This window comes from Sapajus apella, unplaced genomic scaffold (assembly GCF_009761245.1).
Source record: "Sapajus apella isolate SASKATOON/1434 unplaced genomic scaffold, GSC_monkey_1.0 scaffold15, whole genome shotgun sequence".
NCBI lineage: Eukaryota > Metazoa > Chordata > Mammalia > Primates > Cebidae > Sapajus > Sapajus apella.
In genome coordinates, this window is record NW_022436955.1 from 15,019,095 (window position 1) to 15,036,437 (window position 17,343).

The 17,343-nt window shown below is 46.7% G+C and overlaps 1 protein-coding gene across 4 annotated transcripts in view; it reads left to right on the forward strand.

Moving 5' to 3' along the window:
* The window catches only part of ZFHX3 (zinc finger homeobox 3), a 279,630-nt gene that overhangs the window by 150,202 nt on the left and 112,085 nt on the right, over positions 1-17,343 (forward strand). For all 4 annotated transcript variants that reach the window (XM_032283837.1, XM_032283836.1, XM_032283839.1 and 1 more), the window contains one exon: positions 16,978-17,209. In XM_032283837.1, the coding sequence (XP_032139728.1) occupies positions 16,978-17,209 (232 nt within the window). The remainder of the gene's footprint in view (positions 1-16,977; positions 17,210-17,343) is intronic.

The window sequence follows — 17,343 nt, forward strand, 5'->3', positions numbered from 1 at the left end:
CGGTGCTCCCACCCTGGCCCCTGCCCCCAGCAAGATCATGTACCACAGCTCCTTCCTATGTCATCACTATTTCTTGGCCCTGCTAGTACAGCGAACTTACTGAGAATAAGCAAGGGACGTGTTGGTCAGTGTGGACTGGCGGATGAAAATTCTCCCTGTATTTTGCCACTCAAAAATAAATTTTAAAATGTTTCCACTGAGTGGCCTCCCAGTCTTGTTCCACTAGGAGCTGGAGAGCTGAGCAACCGGGAGTTGGCATCTTTGGATTGGGTTGCTTGGATGTCCTTGGGGTGGGGTCTTGTCAGGGCCGAGGGGGGGTTGACCTGTCAGAAGGCTGGGGAGCCCAGAGTTTGGGCATCACCGGAGAGGGAAGGGATCACATCTGAGCATGCAGCTCTGACCCCGTGTAGAGAATGGTCCATTCCTCCCAGGCCCTAGAATGAAGAGTAGATGAAGGTGAGAGACTTAACCACGTGGCTTGTAAGACTTGGGGATCCTTTCAGCTGCGGTTCCTAGCAACAGTTAGATCAGGACCAAGAAATTCAGGAAGAAAATAAAATCATATGTGTGATGTGTGTATAAAGAAAGAGATATGCCTCTCATTCCGAATAATCATAGCTGTAGACGGTCACGCTGTCGTGTGTTCCAGGAGTGCCTTTATGGCCGCCGCCCAGGTACCTGAGAACGTTCACATTACTCTGTTGGCTTGGGTGGACATTTTATGTTTATAACTAAAATGTGTACTGAATTATTATTATTTTTTGAGATGGAGTCTTGCTCTGTTGCCCAGGCTTAGTGTAATCTTAGCTCACTGCAACCTCTGCTTCCTGGGTTCAAGCGATTCCCCTGCCTCAGCCTCCCGAGTAGCTGGGACTACAGGCGTGTGCCACCACACCCGGCTAATTTTTTCTATTTTAATAGAGACGAGGTTTCACCATGTTGGCCAGGATGGTATCAATCTCCTGACCTTGTGATTCCCTTCACCTCAGTCTCCCAAAGTGCTCACAGGTGTGAGTCACTGCACCCGGCCGGAATTATTTTTATCTGCAAAGGTGTGTGGTGAACACTGTCCGAACACATTGAGAATTCTGAGCTTGAATTACTCCCCGCTGGGCGGCATCTGCAGAGTGCACTCCCTCTTCCTCTCTTCTGTGATCTTGATGTTCTCGAAGTTTCTCAGATATCCAAATCCTGCAATTATTTGTCAGTTTAATAGTAAAAGAGCATAATAATATCAAACCCATGCAAATAAGATAGCTAGGAATGTAGAAGAAATGGAGGAACAGAATGAGGAGGACCGACGCAGTTGTCCTGGTGGAGGGGACATTGTGGGTGACTGGTGGGGAGGGGCGAGCCCTTTTGTGATCCACATACTAAAATATCAAGTCACTGAATACAGCATTGAGTTTAATTATCTCCTGTCTTTAAATCTTATTTAAACAAGCAGTAAATATTAGCAAACATTTTTGTTCTCTTCAGCCCCAACCTCCCATCTCAGACATCAAGGGACAGACAGCCCAGTGCGGAAATCAAGTGAAACATCTGCGCAAAAGAAAAGGCTGGGCATGGTGGCTCATGCCTGCAATCCCAGTGCTTTGGGAGGCCACTGTGGGCGGATCACTTGAGGTCAGGAGTTGGAGACCAGCCTGGCCAAGATGGTAAAACCCCATGCCTACTAAAAATATAAAAACTACAAAAATTAGCCAGATGTGGTGGCAGGTATCTGCAATCCTAGCTACTTAGGAGGCTGAGGCAGGAAAGTCATTTGAACTGAGGAGAAGGAGGTTGCAGTAAGCCGAGATCATGCTACTCCAGCCTGGGTGGCAGAATAAGACGCCGTCTCAGAAAGAAAAAAAAAAAAAAAAAAAGACTTAAAAAAAAAAAAAAAAAAAGACTTAAAAAAAACAGCAAAAAACCCCCCAAGGTTTGTGGTGGGCATTGATAGGGACCACGGGGTGCTTTCGGACCCCTCAGGCAAGGAGCTGCAGTTTTAGCTCAGGCGCAATGCAGAAGGCTTCCAGGCAGACATGCCGCCAGCCTGCTGTGGGAGCTGTGTGGCATTTCAGCATGGGTCAGAGTTTCCTACGGGGAGGGTTTCCCAGTAGGAAAGGGCACTGAGACCAGAAAGATCAGAGTTGATGGGAACTGCCACGAGTCTAATTGCACATGGAATGTGGAATGGAGTGGAGCATTGAAATCTGAGATGGGAGAAGTGAATTTGGTCTGGATTAGATAGGTCTTGAAAGGTAAGCTAAAGCCTCAGGAGTAATGATGGAGCCTTCGCAGTATTTTCCTCCCTCAAACTTTCAGCCCCCATTTTTTTTTTCTTTTTTTCTTTTTTTGAGATGAAGTCTTACGCTGTTGCCCGGCTGGAGTGTAGTGGGTGTGATCTCGGCTCACTGCAACCTCCACCTCCTGCGTTCAAATGATTCTTCTGCCTCAGCCTCCCAAGTAGCTGGGACTACAGGTGCCCACCACCACACCTGGCTAATTTTTGTATTCTTAGCAGAGATAGGGTTTCACCATGTTGGCCAGGCTGGTTTTGAAATTCTGGCCTCAAGTGATCCACCTACCTTGGCGTCCCAAAGTGCTGAGATTATAGGCGTGAGCCACCACAATTTTTAAGTCCCTGCCATGGATCAGGAGCTGTTCTGAGAACTGAGGATAGAAAGATTTGACTTGGTCCCAGCCTGTGAGATGCTGTTTACGCTGTGGCAGAGAACCAAGGGTGGTTTGCAGCACACACAGCGTAGGAGCTGCTTCCAGTGGGCTGGTGGGCCCAGAGGAGGGAGAGATGGGTCTTGGGATGTGGGTACGGCTCTGGAGGAGGAGTGGCCTGTGATCTGGGTCTCTGCATAGTACAGGGATCTGATCTTTCTAGCTGTATAGTTTCTCGTAGTCTGCTGATCCCTTAGAGCTTTCAAAAGACCCAGTTTCTACTTCAGATGCAATATGAGACTGCTGACGTCTGAAATTCAGTAGTGTGACCCATTCCATGATCTTTTCCAACTAATAAAATGGAGTTGCCACAAGGGCCTCTGTGTTCTTTGGTTTTATTTTTCCCAGGGGCCTTGCATTCTGAAGCAGATGGGTGGTGGGCTAGAATAAATAGTTCCTCCTCTGAACCAAACCTCAGTAAAAATAGTTTTCGAGGTACATCTTGGGCATCTGGACTATTTCTGATCCAGACAGGTGCAACTCTGTGTAACGTACGAGAAGGTCATCCCTACTAGAAGCTTGCTTTGTCTAGCCCCCGGTGTAAGACAGTGGTTACCAAGTAAGCTTGCCTCAGATTTGCCTCGAGGACTTGTTAAAAGCCAGATTCCACGCCCCATCCCTGGGGTTTCTGTTGATCTGGACAGGGTCTGAGAATCTGCACATCTGACATTCCCAGAGAATGTTGGCTGAGGAGCCACACTTTGAGAACTCTCTGCTCTAAGCCGAGCATAAAAGGAACTGCGGGATTCTTGGTGGGACCTGCCCTGTGCATGGCCCCTTTTCAGCCACCTCCACAGTGGCCATCCTCCCGGCACTCTCACAGCAGGAGCAAATGCACAGTGGCCTCCGCCAGAGGGAAGGTGGTATCCCAGGTTCCCCATGGAGCCCTCCGGTTATCCTGGTGAGAATCCACACTCCTGCAGTGCCATGCTGGGTACAGTTGCCTTCAAGATGCAGTTGCACTTCCCAGTTCCTCATCTGGAAGGAATAACCATTCGCAAGACCAAGACTTGGCCTCGGAAACTTGGACATCAGCCTCTACGAGTGGCGGTTCTTGTTCCTGTCCAACTTCAGGCCCCGCCTGGCCTGTGTGGCCGTCACACCTCAAGGCTCAGCCTTGTCCTCCGTCTCTCTGGCTATTTGGTGCTAAGGCCCTTCCATGAGAGGCCCCTCAGCCCCCATCAGCCCCTTTGTGCTCTGAAAATGGTGTCTTGAAAATGAGGGTGCTCATATTCAGGGACAGCTTGAGATCCTCTAGCCCAAGGGATGCTCACAGGTTGAGCTCAGGCGCATTGGAATGATTAATTGGTGTCCTCCACTCTGCTGGACAATTAAGGAAAGCAGGAAAAGGAGGGAAAAGTCTTCAGTGAGACCTAATTTGGCACCATGTTGTTTTCTGTTAATCTATTTTGTTTTCTGTCCGTCTGTCCCCAGGGATGGGTGCCTTGCTGCTTGCTGAAGCATGCATAACTAATGTCCTCATTAAGGGCTGATCTGTTTATCAGGGCCATGCGAGGAAGCCAGCCTGCCAAACCCAGGCGCAAGCTGGGGGCTGTTGCCTCCCTCTGGGCCTTAGCCCCACCTCATTAAGCTGGTCCGGGCTATTGATTGGGAGCCTGTGTTTGGAAGAGTCTTACTTACTCCATGCATTATCTTGACAGATTGATCAGACCTGATTGAGAACCTCTTAAAGGAACGAACAGCTGTAATGGGAAAGTTGGACTCTGTCATCCGTTAGGATGATTCTGGGAGCAAGAAGAACAAGGCTGACATCTTGGAGCAATTGTATTTACAATTAACATGGTTGAAAACGATTGCCTCTATTGATCCCCCCTTCCTGCAATTACAGCCCCATTGTTTACATTCCAGCACTTCAGTTATAAAAAGGAAATTCAATAATTATTGCATTATTTAAAGTTAAAGTGCCACAGAGTTTGCTGGCTGCGCTTGCTGGTTGATTTAACGTTCAGTAAAATCCATGCTGAGCTCTCCATCTTGAGGCCGAACAATATCGGCTTTTAATGAGACCTAAAAAGTGGGGGAAGGAGGGCAGAACCCAGTGCATGGGGTGTTTTTCTGGATTATTTTCAGGGGCACCCAGAAGCAGAGCTGGGAAACCAGCAGTGTCATTGTTTGCACCACAGTGGCCCTCTCGCCACGTGGCCGTCTGTTCTGTGCATAGCCGTCTCCCGGCCTCTTGACTCAGACTCCACTGTCTTTCCTCAAAGAACCATCTTTCTCATTTCACTGTCAGTCCCTTGCTTCCCTCCCACAAGTATGTCTCTTTTAACTTCCCACAAAACCTGTGGTATTTAAGTACAAAAAGTGAAGTGTCTGCATCGGCCAGAGTGATCAACGCCGAAAGTGTTTATTTAGAGGGAGTTTTTCTGCCCCGCCCTGTCACTTTCTCATTTTATCTTTTAAGGGAAGAATAAAATAAAAACACCAAGCCCCTCCTATGGCAGAAGGCAGCCCTGTGGGTGCAGCTTACCTCCTGCTTCTGTCTTACCCGCTGCCTTGTCTTCTCTCATAGTGAAGGTGATGAGGGTATTTGTCAGCAGATAGTAGGAACCTGAGGGGAGCCTCTGGGTTTGAGCACCCAATTCACACTCCGCAGCAGCAACAGAAAGTTCAGGAGTGTAGGAGGAATTTTAAAGAGCATTTTCTTGTTGCATTTGGTTGGAATTCTTCCTTGGGCTCGGTTCCAGTGAGACATCTGGGCAGGTGCACTCAGCGGGCTGCAGAGCAAGGGAGGAAAAAGTGATGCCTCATGCTTTCCCATCAAGAACCACGCTGCCAGCGACAGCCCCAGGAAATTTTCGCGTGCAGGTGTGAAAGGGGAGAGGAAGACGAATAGAGCCAATTCTGACTTTTATGAAGTATCTGGAGCAGGCCAGTAGCGGGCAGCTGCTTCTGTGTGACTTTTTCATTAAGGAGGTGAATTCTTATGTGCAGGCATTGCATGATTTATCAAGTGCAGTTTGTTGGAATCTAAGATACTCTTTGTGAAAAGGCAAGTGCAGGGATTTTTGGTCTCGGAAATTTTCATCCCTGCAACAGAACATCTCCATGTATTCCGACTTGGGTTCTTTTTCCATGGCCGTTGCTGTCCTGGCCAGAGGATCGGTTCTCAAAGCGTGGTCCCAGACGGGTGTCATCATGACCTGGGAGACTTAGAAATGCAGATTCGTGGGGCTCACATCAGACCTGCTGAATCAGAAACCCTTGGCATGTGCCCAGCGATCTAGGGCGTAGCATGCCTCCTAGGTGCTCTTGATGTACGCTCAAGTTAGAGAACCACTGAGCTGGAACACCAGTGGCATCATCCATCACCAAGCCCACCCGGTTGTACCTGCCCATCAGAAGTGATGAAGAAAGATCTGGACTCACAGTAGAAACACCATGACTGTCTCAAACATTTGGGTAGTTCTTCACATGTTCCGAGGGATTTTCACATATGTGGAAATTTTCTCATGTGGATTTAAGAATTACTTCAAGGAAGACAGGGCAGGTAAAATATCTTCAGTTTACAGATGAAGTAGTACACCTGTTTTGACCAGTAGACAAGTGTGTGTGTGTGTGTTTTTTTTTTTTTTTTTTGTCCTGCTGTCTTGATTGTCATGGGATTGGAGATACAAATAAGCAATTTCTTCAGGAAGGATTTGGAGAATCAGGAATTGTCTTCCAGGCATTTCAGCCGAGCTCTCCTCCCTTCCCTGCTCCTCACCTGGGATATTGGCAGACATGAGAAAGAACTTGGTCCTTTCATTTTATTAGATGGGTGCCTTGATGGGCAAAGAGACCCAGTAAACAAATACGGGATTTTGTGGCAAGGGCATGCGTTTGTATCCGGGCTCTGCCTACACCAATAGCATGACTTTGGCAAGTTACTTAAAATATAAATTTTGTACTTCTTGTAAGGGAGAAGGCAGCCCTGTGTGTGTTCAGTATCCCCTGTCCATGTAATAATTCTTATGTATCAGTTTGTTGTCAATGAGGGATTCCTTTTTGGGGCCTGGGGAAGAGTGAGGGTTGGTTGTAAGGAGAGAAATATTAAATAGGTTTGTTCAGTAGATGTTTGTTTCTATCCCTAATCCTGAAGATCAACTGATGGAAAATAACAATAGTAGTAATAGCCTCGTTTATTACGAAGGCTGACCACACATACCGTATGAAGTATTTTATGTGAATTATCCTGTTGAATTTTCCCAGCAGTGAAATGAGGCTCTGTTATTGTCTCTTTTGCACGCAAGGAAACTGAGTCTCAACAGTGTATGTGACTTGCCTTCATAGCAGAGCTAGTGAGATTCAGAGGGAGGGTTTTGCACTGGGCTGCTCAATCCAGAGTGCCCCACAAGCTGTCATCATTGGCAACAGCTTGACATGGAGTTGGATGCGCACAAGCTAGAATAGTGTGTATATGGCAGTGTATTAGTTCATTTTCGCGCTGTTAATGAGGACATACCCAAGACTGGGTAATTTTTTTTTTTAAAAGAGGTTTAATCGACTCACCGTGTTCAGTGTGGATTAGGAGGCCTCAGGAAACTGACAGTCCTGGTGGAAAGGGAAGCAAATATGTCCTTCACATGGTGGCAGGAAGAGACGGGCAGAGTGAAGGGATGGGGAAGCCCCTTATACAACCATCAGGTCTCATGAGTACTCACTGTCACAAGAACAGCATCGGGGAAACTGCCGTCATGATTCGATCATCCCGCCAGGTCCCTACCATGACACATGAGGATTATGGGGACTAAAATGAGTTTTGGGTGGGAACACAGCCAAACTATCTCAGGAGGCTTTTATTTTTATGTGGGGACCTAAATTAGGGAGAGCTGGAAAACAGTGCTAGAGAAGAAGTACATCTTACAAATGAAGAAAGTTACTGCTCCTGATACAGTATCCTAGTGAAGGGGGATTGTCAGATCCTGGAAGCTGTAGGTTGTTTCTGGAGAGAAGTCAGCTTGAGGGTATCCTGGTGGGACCCACTTTGTTATTTTATCCACCCACATACCCCCCTCAGAAAGCTCTGTGCACACTCACTTGACCGCTGTGGAAACTAGTCCTCATTTTGCTTGTGACGTTATGCTCTGGTGGGCCCCTTTCTCAGGGGCCTACCATGAAATCAGGAAGATGTAGGAGTGTTCGTTCACCGTCATATACATGCATAGCATTTACTATGGGCAGAGTGCCTACACACACTTTTTTGGGGGGACAGGGTTAATAATTTGCTCCCATAATGTTAAAAATGCATGCCTGATAAATTTTTTCCCCATGTATAAACAGTGGCTCCACACTCCCTTCTGGAGTTCTCCTAACAGAGGGAAGTGAAATCTATTATATGGAAGCGTCCACATTGCACAAGGATCCATGTTTGTGTTTTTCCAGAAAAGTTAAAGCCAAGGCAGATACAACTTATAGACAGGCATAGACTTAGATAGTTATTTCCTTCTAGAACTTTTTGTTCTTTTCAGGGCCACTAATGTTGAGATTTTTGAATTAGGAAATGTAATGTGTGCAAGGGAAAAGATACAGGAATGGGAAGTCTGTGTTCTGGCCTTGGATACAGAGAGCGAGCAATCATGGCTTGTTCTAGGGCCTAAGGAGCCTGGCCTAGAAACCAGAAACTAGGTCAGAGCAACCCAAATGGATTGATCTAAGGGAACATTTTTACTTCCTTTTACTTTTTTCTTATAAATCATGGTTGGGGCTTCTATCTTATGGTATCTGCAGGGATCCTACAATGAAATAGAACTAAATTAGCATGTGTCAAGGACGAGAGCTTGAACGGATGAAAAGCCAGCATTAAATGGAATATACATATATATATATATATATATATATATATATATATAGGTTGACCTTCCAGGAGTCTTCCTAAAAATGTGACATTAAATTTGGAACTATAACACACTCTCACTGATTAAAAAATTAACCTCCTAGCTGGGTGCCATGAATCACACCTGTAATCCCAGCACTTTGGGAGGCCAAGGCGGGTGTATCACAAGGTCAAGAGATCGAGACCATCCTGGCCAACATGGTGAAACCCCATTTCTACTAAAAATACAAAAATTAGCTGGGCGTGGTGGCATTCACCTGTGGTCCCAGCTACTTGGGAGGTGGAGGCAGAAGAATTGCTTGAACCTAGGAGGTGGAGGTTGCAGTGAGCCAAGATTTTGCTATTGCACTCCAGCCTGGTGACAGAGCAAGACTCTGTCTCAAAAAGAAAAAAGAAAAATTAACCTCCCTCACTGCTGGTTGGATTTTCGTTTTAATTTTAGGCATTCTCGGTGAACACCTGGGTCGATGGAGTCTCATGTTTCAGAACCCCCTGCAGTCTGTGCAGCGTAGCTTGGCAGTGGTAGACTTGGAACTTGAACTCAAGTCTCAGGGTACGGTCCTGTTTCCTCCACGCTCTGGGTGACCTTGCAGGAGTCATGTGGCTTCTGTGAGCTCTGGGCCCCTCCAAGGATGGAAGGCAAATGTGACCCTCCTCATAGGGTTGTAATGTGAAAATTTTAAAGTGTGTGTAGTCTGGGTGTGGTGGCTTACGTCTGTAATCCTAGCACTTTGGGAGGCTGGTGGGAAGATTGCTTGATCCCAGGAGTTTGAGAATAGCCTGGACAACTTGGTGAGACCGTATCTCTACGAAAAATAAAAATAAATACCTAGGCATGGTGGCATGCACCTATAGTCCCAGCTGCTTAGGAGGCTGAAGTGGGACTTCAGCCTGAGGAAGTCCTGAGCCCACCTGAGCCTGGGGAGGTTGAGGCTGCAGTGAACCATGATTGCGCCACTGCACTCCAGCCTGGGCGATAGAATGAGACCCTGTCTCAGGCAAAAAAGAAAAAAAAGTGTGTGTGTAGATGCTTCACCCACAGTAAATGCTCTGCACGCATATGATGGTGAATGGCTTCCTTACTTCATCTTATCCAGTTGGGGAATTAGCAGACTTGACTCTGATCTCCATCTTCTCCCCATCCCTCTCACTGGATTCGTTAGCGAGATTTCATAGTCCTCTCCCTGAACGGAGAAGCTGAAGCCGTGGCACACTGTGGTTGCTGTGTTCCCCTCGAGAGGGGTGAGGTAACAGGTAGCCTCTTTCATCATGGGACCTCCAGTTCTGCCGACTGAGAAGAGTTACAGATAGGCTCTCCTGCTTGCCTTTGGCCTGATAGGTGTCTCGGGGGCTTCCCAGGACATTCCACCATGGAGTTTCTCCTGTGCTGGGCAGGAAGCACCTACATCTCCTGGAATAGTCCCCTGTCTCAGAGCTGCTGCTCTGGAAACAGAGTTGCTGTGTGCACAGCACAGTGGCCAAGAGGGCAGGTGTGGGTGTGTTTAGAGTAACAGGTGCTATTCCCCCAGGAAGCTTTGTTGGTGAATTGTGTGTGTTTGTGTGTGTGTCAGAATGTACTTTGTCTATTTCTACTTTAAAGGGGAGGCTTTGACAAAACCTGATCAATATTTTGCATTCTATGCATGAGGAACCAGATGTTAGAAGTTTCCTATCGTTGGGGAGGAGGAGGGAGCTGGGGCCCCTCCAGATTTATAGAAATCAATGTTCTCTGTCAGAAGTTGGTTAGTTTTCCTGGGAAACAAGTAACAGGAACATATTTTTTTGATTTTCATGATGAATTATTTTCTAACGAGCCCTCTTTTCGTCTCTTCGACTTTCAGTGTTTGACTAGGGTGAACGAGCACACCATACTAATGGGGCAGGATCCCACAAAGTCACGCAGCCAAGCCTCCATTCTCTCCCTTCTTTTTAAATTATTAGTTTGCTTTTTGCGCTTCGTGTTACGTGCCAGCCCCTTTATCCGGGGTGCCTCTTGTTGCAGGGAGGGCTTTCTCAGTGAACCAGACCTAGAAGGGAAGGCACGGAGACAGATGTGGGCACTGAGATGTTTCCATGTCAGAAGCATTGGAGTGCCGTCTTCCAGTGAAACTCACACGGGATGAACATTTTCAAACACAAGTAGCCCTAATAGGATTAAAAAGAGGTGCAAGGAAAGGTCTCTTTGACCCATGTGAGTAAGCCCTCGTGTGAACCCTGGCTTCATTTCCATCCATAGCCGTTGACTACCTAACATGCGCCAAATTTCTAATTAATCCAGATGAGGACAGGCTGTTACCCACTGCACAGGATTTGGAGGACTTGGAGATGGTTGCAGTCTTTTTCTGCTACCACTTATGACTCAAAGTAGATATTTACATCCTTCTTATAGGTCATCATACTTCTCTGAGATTTCAGAAAGTAAATTAAATTATCAAGCAGAGATGTTTCTTTATGTGAAAACTACTGTACCTTTGGAGTTCTTATGATAGTCTTTTGCAGGTGCTATTTGCCTGTCTTTATCTGTCTGTCTGTCTGTCTGTCTGTCTGTCTATCTATCTATCTAGTCTATCTATCCAGTCTGTTTATTGAGACGGTCTCACTTGGTCAGCCAGGGTGGAGTGATTATACCTCCCTTCAACCTCCACCTCTCGGGATCAAGTTATCCTCCTGCCTCAGCCTCCTAAGTAGTTGAGGCTACAGGTGTGTGCCACCACACTTGGCTAATTTTTTATTTCTTTTTGTAGAGATGGGGTCTCACCATGTTGCCCAGGCTGGTCTTGAACTCCTAAGCTCAAGTGATCCTCCTTCCTTGGCCTCCCAGTGTTGGGATCACAGGCGTGAGCCACCATGCCCAGCCTGCAGGTGCTTTCTAAACGAGCAAGTGAGTTGGAGTGGGACTGATCAAGGAGAAGTATAGTCATAGTCAAGGTTATAGGGAGACGCTGGCCCAACCACATGAGTTTGGGTGGACACGAGTTCCTGCTCCTTTTTGGTTAGCTAGGTTGACCTCGAGTTACTGGTTGATAATGCTTTCTCATTAGGAATTTATGGGAAGATACTGAATTTTCTTGAAGTTAGCTAGGAGGCCCCTGTGATTTTCAGTATTCCAGGAGGTGTGTTCTCTAAACAGTATTCAAGCTAAAGCGGGATGCCCTCGTTACACCACTCCTTATGTTCTTGGAGTTGCTGCTGTAACTGCCTGCGTCACCTGCAGGTTAAGTCCCTGGGGTTGGGCTTATTCTGTGTGCATATGTGTGCATATGTGTGCATGTGCATGTGTATGTGTATATGTGCGCGCGCATGCATGTGTGTGTGCACACGTCCCCACAGGGTCTCCTGTTGTAGACAGTTAGAATCGAACCAAAACAAACCCTCACCAAATGGGCTCACCAGGTAGTTTTCTTTGGGTTCCCTGGGTGGCATGCGTCCCAGCTTGGAGCTGTTGTTTTGTTTTCTTTTTAAAATTACACTCCTGACCTGACCAAGGAGAGTAGGTAGGAATTGTGAGCACAGAGTAAAGAAAATGGAAAAAGTAAAAACAGAACCCAGTGGCCCCCCTCACAGCGGGTGAGCTCTGTGATAGAGGCGGAAGAGGCTGGGAAATTCAGGATTTGCGTGGGAGAAAAATTTCCTGCCTGGTGAGGAGAGCAAGAACTCTGAAAGCAGGCAACTCCTTTCTTGAGTGCACCACTGGGATTTGTGCCTTGGTGGATTCTTCGTATATTACAGTGAATTTAATTAAATACATTGTGATCCCAATTGAGGGTATTCTAATTAGCTGGGTCAGGAACAAATTATTCTCCCTCCTTCTCCAAATGAAAACATCCATGCTCTTCTGCAGGGAAGGCATGTTCTTGGCTGCCTGGCTTGCCCCGTGGAGTGCTCATGGGCCTCGTAGCACACTCCCTCCCGCTGCTTTTTATTAGGCAGGTTCCAAGGGTGGGATTCTGGGGATGAGGCCAGTGCCACTTGGGAGGAAGGGAGAGAGGATCTGACCAACAGGGTTGGGGGTTTACCCACTCAGGGCCTAGGAAATGGCTGAATGGTGTGGAGAAGGTCACAGAGGTCAGGACCCTGCTGCTAGCTTTGGGCTCCTGTTTACTTCCAGTTAGACAACTTAAGAAATAACAAGACAGTTGAAAAATCTGGGGAGAGCAGGACGTGTCACATGTAGGTAGACATCAGTAGAACCGGGGTGCAAACAGAATTTTGGGTTAGGATGTCACCTTTTATAAGCAGCTGTTTCCTGGCAACCAAGATACAGTTTACTCGAGGGTTTTTTTTTTTTTTTTTTTTGGAGAAAGAGTTTTTCTTCATGCTGGAGTGTAGTGGTGCAATCTCGGCTCACTGCAATCTCTACCTCCTGGATTCAAGTGATTCTCCTGCCTCAGCCTCCCAAGTAGCTAGGATCACAGGCATCCACCATTATGCCCAGCTAATTTTTGTGTTTTTGTAGAGACAGGGTTTCACCATGTTGGCCAGGCTGGTCTTGAACTCCTGACCTCAGGTGATCCGCCCACCTTGGCCTCCCAAAGTGTTAGGATTACGTGTGTGAGCCACTGTGCCTGGACTATTCTGGATTTTTTTTAAAGAGTCTCGGAGAATAAAGTTGGAATACAAGGCAACCTTGGACTTTTGAATGAATCTTTTATGGAAGTTTCTAGGAGAGGACTCTAGGTGTTCACTGTACCAGGACAGGTGGGAGAAGCCATGGCTCCATTTTCTTATTTCCTTTTATTCTTTTCTCCATGATTTGTAGTACATGCCTAGTTCCTTGCTAAAACGTCTCTCAAAGTGGCAGACGAAGGAATTCATGGCAGTGTAAGAGATTGTAGTTTACCAACATGAGCTAGATAGAGTGTGAGGTGACTTTAGAATATCTTTATCATATCCATTTTTTAAAGTACGAGTCTCCGGTATGATGTTTATTTCAACCCAGTAGCCTGTGGATTTAAAGACAAAAGACATTTGACATCACATTTCTGTCCAGCTCTTTTGGCTGTGTTATTCGTCTCTTCTGGCTCAAAGATTGAAGACTCCAGCCATTTGGAATGGAGAACGCTCCCACATCCATATTAAAATTTGATGTTTGAAATTCAGTGCCTTATTGTGAGGAAATCCTGTTTCATAGGGAGGTAGCAGGGGATTGGAGGTAAGGCTTTAGTGATTCTTGATCTGATTTCATAGTTTATTCTACCTCCAAAATCTCTTGATGGAATGTATTTCTTTGAATTTCATGGTTATTGTCTCTGCTATCTTTTATTCACTCTGTTTTCGTTGAAGCTTTAATGAATATCATTCTTTTGGTCCTGGCCACCTAAGACAGCAGTTTGCTCCCTTACAGGTTTCCAGCTCCTCAGTCTCAGGCCAAACTCTTGCTCCCTGGAATATCCTGGTCCTATTTCTGGCTTCTGAGTTCTGAGGGGCCTCATGGTGTAGTTTGGGGGAAAGGGCGTGGGCTTGCTCATCTTCTGCCTGCCTTCTGCCCGGGGTTGTAACCTTCAGAAAGCACGGCCTCACGGCATCCCATCCTTCCGACATCCTCTGCAAGGAACCTCGTCGCAGAGAAGGCAGTGAGGTTAAATCATTTTTAAAAAGCAGCTCAAAGCCCAGGCGCAGTGGCTCACGCCTGTATTCCCAACACTTGAGGAGGCTGAGGCGGGTGGATCGCTTTCGGTGTGGAGTTCGAGACCAGCCTGGACAACATGATGAAACCCCGTTTCTACTAAAAATACAAAAATTGGCCGGATGTGGTTGTGCATACCTGTATGCGCAGATGCTCAAGAGGCTGAGGCAGGAGAATGGCTTGAACCTGGAAGGTGGAGGTTGCAGTGAGCTGAGATCGAGCCACTGTACTCCAGCCTGGGAAACAGAGCAAGAACCTTTCTAAAAACAAAAACAAAAGTAAAAAATAAATAAAAAGCAGCTAAATTTATCTCCAGAAAAGCTTTTTATCATCAGTTATAATTTCTCTAACAGTTAATGGGGGACTGGCTGGTTCTTCCAACTCTTTCTGGTTGTGAAATTCTTCTGGCGCTGTTTTTACTTGTAGAATTTTTACTTTGTCCAAGGCTTTGCATTTGAGTGTATGAATCACCCATTTCAGGGGCAGAAGGGATTGTTCTCTCTTGGTGCCTGTGAAGCTCATCCCATTCTTTTGTACAAGTTGGCAAGATTTCCTGTGGGATACTTTAGTCAGTTTGTGTGATCGAGGGCTTCAGCCTCCCTCCCATAAGTTTCTGTGACAATTAGTTGGTGCATTTATGTTTCTTCTTCTGACAAAGTACAAACATGCTTCTGGATTTTTCACATGTGATCAGCGAACACAGGATGTTTGCATGTCAGTATGTGAGCCTCTGGGCAGTGTCCCTTGATAGGAAGCACTCACAGGGCCACTCTGGTATTTTTAGGATTGCGTGGCGTGCAGGGCATTCTAACCATTCTAGCTTGCCAGTGTCTTGCATTCTAAGCCAGACAAGGATGAGATACCCAAGCAGGACTAGAAACCATTATCCCGGCATAGACATCAGACAGAAGCAGTGTGGGTCAGAAAGGAGACTAGCAGCATGGGCAGTTTTGAGACATTTGTCGTGTGCCCGCCATGGCTCCATGGGCCAGGCTTGGATGACTGGGCTGGGGGTTGGGGATAGGTGGTGAGGAGAAAAAAGGAAGGACATGTAATCACAGGTACGCAAAAGCACTCACGTGATCTGAATTACCTCCTTCAAAAGGATGCTGGGTAAATGCTGGAGGAAACAAGCCCCAGGCTCCATCTCTCTCTCCCCTAACTAACTGGGTTACCTTGAGTCAGTCATTTAAGCTTTTGGGGAGTATTTCCATTGCTTCTTGTGTACGCAGTATAGGAATTCTCCCTTTTCCCCTAAAATGAACCTTTGGAAATGAAGGAGATGGCCTTTCGACACCATAATTCTCTGTTAGTCAAAAAGGGTCCATAGCTTTCATTACCTCCCCAGGAGACTCAGAAACATTGTGAGTTATGTTCTTGGGTCACTTTTAAGTCTTCCTAATCACAGAAGCCTGGGGTCCACCAACTGTCTTCATGACCTCTTCTGTTCTTACACCCCAGACATGAATTCTATCTGTGCCTGCCTCCTGGGGGCTCTTAGGCTGCCATGCTCTGGGATCAATACACAACAAAGGACCAGCATCATTGGTCACTTGGTGTATTGGTCAGATGTTCCAAATTATGTTTGGATCAGGTGACTCTGAGATATTGGCAGAAAAGTAGACTGGAGAAATTTGTTTTTCTGGCATTTTTTAATGTAGGGGGAAACCTAATTTGGGGCTCTCCTAGTAGACTGTGGTTGTAAATACAAAAACTAGAGTTATCTTGTGAAAAGGCCAGATACCAGCTCTGGCCTTGTGTTCCTGACCTAGGATCTTGTACAGGCAGGATGGCCAGAGGCTATTACCTGAATCTGGGTTGGCTTAATTTTTCCTGTCATAATTTAGTATGTTTCTATGGTAATAATTTAGGCTTTGTGGACTATAGTATCTTTGTCACAACTGTTCAACTCTGATGTTTCAAAAGCATCCATAGACAGTATGTAAATTAGTGGACACAGCTGTGATCCAATAAAACTTTTTTTACAAAAACAATCAGTGGGTTGAATATGGCCCTTGGGCCATAGTTTGCCAACCTCTGATCTAACTAAAACAGGATACTTTAGAGAACAAAAGGGGAAACCTTTAACCGTATGCCAGGAAAGCCAGTGTTGCACTGGGAGGGCCCCTGTGATCAGCATTGTCAACATTCCAAAAAGCCACATGGCCAGGGCCATTTGGGGGAGACAGGAATGGGAGTCAGCTTGCTGCGCATCTTCAAAGAACTGCTCAAGAAGAGTACTCTAGGGAAAACAAAAACAACCCCTCTAAGGAATCTCAGGATTGAAGACTGCATTAGTACATTACCGTGCTGCTAGGAAGAACTGCCCAGGACTGGGTAATTTACAAAGGAAAGAAATTGACTCACAGTTCTTCAGGGCTGGGGAGGCCTCAGGAAACTTACAACAATGATGGAAGGGGAAGCAGGCATGTCCTTCTTCACATGGCAGCAGGAAGGAGAAGTGCTGAGTGAAGTGGGGAAAAGCCCCTTATAAAACTGTAAGATCTCATGAGAACTCACTATCACAGGAACAGCATGGGGGAACCACCCCTATGAGCTAATCACCTCCTATGAGGTCCTGCCTCCCAACACGTGGGGATTACAGTTCAGATCACAATTCAAGGGGAGATTATTGGTGGGGACACAGCCAAACGATGTGAAAGACCATGCTGTTTGGCTGTGGAGATGCGTAACCTGGAGGCATGCCTCTGGCTATGACCAGGATGGTGTGGGCTGGTGCCATTGGTGACTGTGAGTGGCTTACCCAAGGCATGTTCTTCTCTTTTGTCCCTCACAGCACCTGCAGCAGCACGAAAGTGGTGTGGAAGGTGAGAGCTGCTATTACCACTGCGTCCTGTGCAACTACTCCACCAAGGCCAAGCTCAACCTCATCCAGCACGTGCGCTCCATGAAGCACCAGCGAAGTGAGAGCCTGCGAAAGCTGCAGCGGCTGCAGAAGGGCCTTCCAGAGGAGGACGAGGACCTGGGGCAGATCTTTACCATCCGCAGATGTCCCTCCACAGACCCAGGTGAGTGGTCTCACAGGTGTGGGAGGCCCAGGTTAGGCCTGGTTGTTCACCTCCTTGAGGCCTCCTGAGGACTTCTGTTTGAGGGAGACATTTCTGATCCAACTGGTTCTCATGTCCCTTACTAACCTCACAGG